This window comes from Nicotiana attenuata, chromosome 7 (genome assembly GCF_001879085.1).
Source record: "Nicotiana attenuata strain UT chromosome 7, NIATTr2, whole genome shotgun sequence".
NCBI classification, from domain to species: domain Eukaryota; kingdom Viridiplantae; phylum Streptophyta; class Magnoliopsida; order Solanales; family Solanaceae; genus Nicotiana; species Nicotiana attenuata.
The window spans coordinates 23,729,619-23,734,918 of NC_031995.1; the positions used below are offsets into that span (position 1 = coordinate 23,729,619).

Here is a 5,300-nt window from a genome sequence, read left to right on the forward strand (position 1 = left end):
CTTTGTGTGTGTATGAAGAGCCACCATTGTTGAGCTTGAAGCTTCTAAATTTGAAATTTTATTTTGAAGATTTATTGTTTGATTCGATGTGGGTGCTATAAAATATTGCTTATAGTACCTTCGAGTAAGCTTCCCAAATCTGAATTTTTATGTGTGTTTGAATACCACCATTGTTGGCTTGAAGCTCAATTTTTGTTTTTGAAGATTTCTTATTTGATTCAAAGTGGGTGTTATTATATATTGCTTATAGTACCTTCTCGAAGTTCATACTGAAATTTGATCACATTTGAAGTTGATTTGAGGTGATTGAGATCAAATCTTTCAATTGAAAATCGAAGAAGAACATAGTTACCTAATAGTATACTGCTACGGTATACAATATGTTGTAGAAGTATATAATTATATTGCAACAATATATTATTATAGTATACATTATACTGCAACATTATACTATAATAATCGGAGAAGAACACAATTACCTAAAAGTATACCATTACCGTATACAATATATTGTAGGAGTATATAGCTGTATTGCAACTGTATACTACTATTGTATATAATATACTGTAACGGTATATTGTAATAATGTGCAATATACTGCAATAGTATGCTGTAATAGTATACGATATATTATAATAATATACTATTTTAATGTAATAGTGTAATGTTGAATGAAGAACATAAAATATTATTTTCATATATTGTATGCTATTTTGGTATATAATATATAATTCTATAGTATATAGTTTATTATAATAATATATTATTATAATATACAATATGATGTTATAATTTATTACATGGCAATCATGCGTCGATTCTTAGAATCTGATTATGTAATTTATGGTGCTCAACAACAGTCAGTGTGATATTCAGTGAATTAGATCAAGTGACAACTGATATTATTTCAATTTATAGATTATTTCAAAAGGTATATTATAGTACTAGTTATATAAAAATAAAAATAAATGGTGAACAGAAATTAGATTATGAAGAGAAAAAGAATATAAAAAAAAATTAAATGAAATTAGAAAAGGAAAAAATAAAAAATAAGAAGAAAACGAGAAAAAAGAAAAGGAGAAAAAAAAGAAAAAAAAGGAAAAAAGGAAAAGAAACATAGAAATAGAAATATAAAACAATTGGAGAGAAAAGAGAAAATTGCCGACGAAAACTAACAAATATTTTTGGCTTTCAAGAGTGTTGCTTAATTCACTGATCGGTGACACATCAACCGTCTAAACTGTCTTTTCATAGCGCTTTATGAACAAACCTCGCTCGATCTCTACACGAATCTAACTCAAAAAAACTTCACAAATTATACTCCAATCACTACTATACTGAAAAATCAAAAACCCCAATCCGTTTTCTTTTCTGTTTCTTAATGCAAAAATATACCTTAGTTAAATTCACCCATTTCAAGATTTGTTAATAGATCTACTGTTATTGCGTTTTTGGTTAATTCAGTGCAGTGTTGAATCTTATGGGAGATGGGTTCTTGAAACTGAAGTATTTCGTGGGTAGTATTTGTTATGTGATATGGGTTTGAACAAATGTCGTTTATTGTGGTGATTCAGTGTGTTTTATGGTACTTGAGTTGATTAGCTGATTTGGGTTGGTTTCAAAATTTGTTCTTTTCTTATTTGGATTGTACTCTGTTGGTTTTTGATTTGGGTTTCCGGAGGAGGAGATGATGTTTTGGAGGGAAAGGGAAAGGGAGACTAAAGAGCAAAATGGTGGTCCACCTTGTGGACAAGTCAGGGTGCTTGTTGTTGGAGATTCAGGTATTTAGCTTAAATTTAAATGCTTTTATTTTTCATCTTTTTATTATATGATTTTGCTATGTTTTGTTATGCATCTTACTGGTTATGTATCTTCTTGAATATGATTTCTAGTCTGTAGCTTGGTGTTTGGTGGTAAAATGTAGTTGCATAGATTTAGAAATGCTTGAGGAATGGAGATAACTAATAGATTCTAATAATACAGAGGTCTCTGATTTGTAGACATAATTGCTTTGGATTGATCTAATGGTTGTGGCGTAGAGGTCAATGAAGGAGGTTATACCTGTGCTAATGGAATTGGGATTATCAGGTACCCGGTGGAATAGTCGAGATGAGCGACCGGCTTGGACACCACCTTTATCCAAAAAAACAAAGACATAAGTTCTTTCGGACTTCTCGCAATTTGGAAAATTTAGGTCAATACAAGATGATGAAGAGTTTATTTAGAATCTGGGAGCTCCTGTTCTCTATTGTTACTAAAAAGTTGGTGATGAGCCATTAAACTGTTTTATAACTGAAAGAATTTTTTTAACCTACTAAATCTGGAGGATATGGGTACTGGATACTGTTACATTTGTTTGATAAATATTGTAATGATTGATCCAAACTATTTAATTTGTGACCACGTCTTAGTATCATCGTACAGTCTGGTTCGTAGCTGTGGTGAGATGATTCCTAATATGTTAAGAGTTTATAGAACACCTTCTTAAGAGCTGTTTGGTGATGGTGTAAGTGTATGGGAATGCTGATTATTAAGAATAGATAAATGTATCGGAAACAACCTCTCTACCTTCACAAGATAGGGGTAAGGTTTGCGTGCACACTACCCTCCTCAGGCCCCAATTATGGGACCACACTAGATATGTTGTTGTTGTATTATGATTATTAAGAGTAAAATGAATTTCTTTCGATACAACAGTATGTAAAACAGGATGTACAATCTGATTGTTCATTTGAACACTTAGTCTAAACAATAGCCTCACTTGCTCTAATAATTATCTTCTAGGTTTAGTTGCCCAATCCAAAATGTATCACTATCTTTGGATATCATTTTCAAATGCCCTCTGTGTATTACATTCAATCAATGTTTCTTTGGATACACTAGGTTTTATTTTCCAATTTATATACTCTAAGTTCATTCTGATGTAGTCTTCTTATTAAGTTTTCAAGTCTTTTTTATTTGGCATTAGCTTTTCTCCCCTTGATATTCAGACTTTGTAAGAAGTTCTGGATTTTAGTTTCTCTGTTTTTATTTATACACAGTGATTCCTTGTTTTCAGCTCCTAGTTTCACCATTTTTTCTGCTTGATATTTTCTGGTAGGTGTGGGGAAGACTTCTCTTGTTCATCTGATTCTCAATGGTTCTTCCATTGCTCGCCCTCCTCAAACAATTGGCTGTACAGTCGGAGTAAAAGTACGTCTCACTGATAATTTTGTTCTCCCTATAATATGAAAATGTGCTGAGAATGCACGTCCTATAAAAACTAATTTATTCCTGTTTCTTCTGTAAAGCACACCACCTATGGAAATTCTGGTAGCTCATCAACAAGCATAAAAGGTGATGCCGAGAGAGATTTTTTTATTGAACTTTGGGATATATCAGGACATGATCGTTATAAAGATTGCCGATCTCTGTTCTACTCACAAATTAATGGTGAGCAACTAGCTTCATCTCTTAAACTATTTTTTTCTGCCTAAAATTTTCTTCTTGCGGAAACATGTACGATATCTATTCTGGATGACTCTGTGTCTAATACCTGATCATTAATGTCAGAAGATGGTTAAAGCACGAACATGTACTAGATATCTGATTATGTTTGTTTATTTTAACAGAAATCACTCAATCAGAGATGTTTTCACATGTTTGTTGTCATCAATTTTTTTATTATTTACATTTTTCCTTCATTTGGGAGAGGGCAGTGGACGGCTTTCTTTCCATGAAGTATACATTCTGATGATAGTCGGATGAAATCCTTTTTATTTCCACATTAGGTGTTACTTTTGTATACTATCTCTCTCTAGGAGGTGGGAAGAGATCACTTTGTAGAATTATTCATCCTGATGATAGTCGGACGAAATCTAATATGTAAGATTTGTTAATTTCCACTTTAGGTGTTATCTTTGTATACGATCTATCTCAAAGAAGGACAAAGACAAGCTTGCAGAAGTGGGCTGTAGAGATAGCAACAGCTGGGACATTCTCGGCTCCTCTAGCTTCAGGAGGTCCTGGTGGTCTCCCTGTTCCTTACATTGTTATTGGCAATAAAGCAGATATTGCTACAAAGGAGGGCACTAGAGGAAGCAGTGGCAATCTTGTTGATATGGCTCGCCAGTGGGTTGAGAAGCAAGGTCTACTTCCTTCAAGCGAAGAGATCCCATTGACTGAGAGTTTTCCTGGTGGTGGAGGTCTTATTGCGGTAATTTTGTCTAACACAAATTGCATGATTCATATTTGAAAACTATTAAAGAGTGATGCATCTTGGTTTGTTAAGAAAAACAATATTCTATCTGGCAACACAAATTCTGATGCTTAAGCTTGTTGTTTCGGTCTCACAGTGCTCACTCTTGTTTAACCAAGTCTGTATTGGCAGAACAATTTAAGTTTTCATCTTCTTCTCGTCGAGTAAAAGATGCTTAGTAAGGGTAGCAGTCTATTGAGGTGCATGCTTAAAGGTTTGAAACTTTTTTTTTTCTTTTTTTGTAAATCTTGAGGAGATAACCTTACACTATTCTCGAATCTTCTCCTGAGCTCTACCCTGCGTGCATTTTCTTGTGTTTGAAGAGAAGAAAAATGGTTTCCAGCTACCAACAGTCTTACTTAGTATCTGAATGGGAATAATCTTTCTTTTTTGTTTATATATATAGTTTAGACTAAAGATTGTTGACTTATATAAACTGTCAACTGAACCAAGGGGACAGGATGCTTTTTCCTTCTCCTTTTTGGATAGTTTTTTCATACTTGAGATTCTCTGATCATACATTTATTATCGGTTTGGAACTAGTTAGATTTGAGTAGTTGATATATCAATTGGCAAATCCCTGTTTGATCCATCACCCTGTTTGATCCATCACTTTGTTTCTTCTTCATGGCTAAGCTTCTGTATAAGTCGTTACATGTCTCAGTTTCATTAGTAGAAGGACGTTCTAGTAGGTTTAAGCTGTTCATCGACATGTCTTTTGAGTTTGGAAAATTAAAGCATTTGCTTTGGTCTTACTGATCATAAGCTGTCTTTTCATTAGATTGCAACCAGACCCCTAAAAGAGAAGGAGAAAAGAACAATGACATATTGGGTAGTCTGAAGCTTGGAACTTTTAGCTATTTTTTCTAATGGATAGCTTATGAAATAGGCAGCTTCTATTTCCTGCTAGTGAATGTCGGTCTCCGTGTAGGAATAATAGTAAACATGAAGAGAAGCTAGATATGGCTTGCATTCAGGCTTCAAATTAAAAGATAGATATGCTTTCTCTATACTCCGATTGCTTTTTTTTAGCCCTTGCACCCCCCCCCCCCCCCCCCCCCCC

The 5,300-nt window shown here is 33.7% G+C and overlaps 1 protein-coding gene across 1 annotated transcript in view; it reads left to right on the forward strand.

The window, feature by feature from the left end:
* The window catches only part of LOC109228805 (uncharacterized GTP-binding protein At5g64813), a 6,211-nt gene continuing 2,077 nt past the window's right edge, over nt 1,167-5,300 (forward strand). Inside the window, exons 1-4 of the mRNA XM_019394012.1 lie at nt 1,167-1,781; nt 3,101-3,192; nt 3,291-3,432; nt 3,891-4,195. Of these exons, the coding sequence (XP_019249557.1) occupies nt 1,688-1,781; nt 3,101-3,192; nt 3,291-3,432; nt 3,891-4,195 (633 nt within the window). The 5' untranslated portion in view covers nt 1,167-1,687. The remainder of the gene's footprint in view (nt 1,782-3,100; nt 3,193-3,290; nt 3,433-3,890; nt 4,196-5,300) is intronic.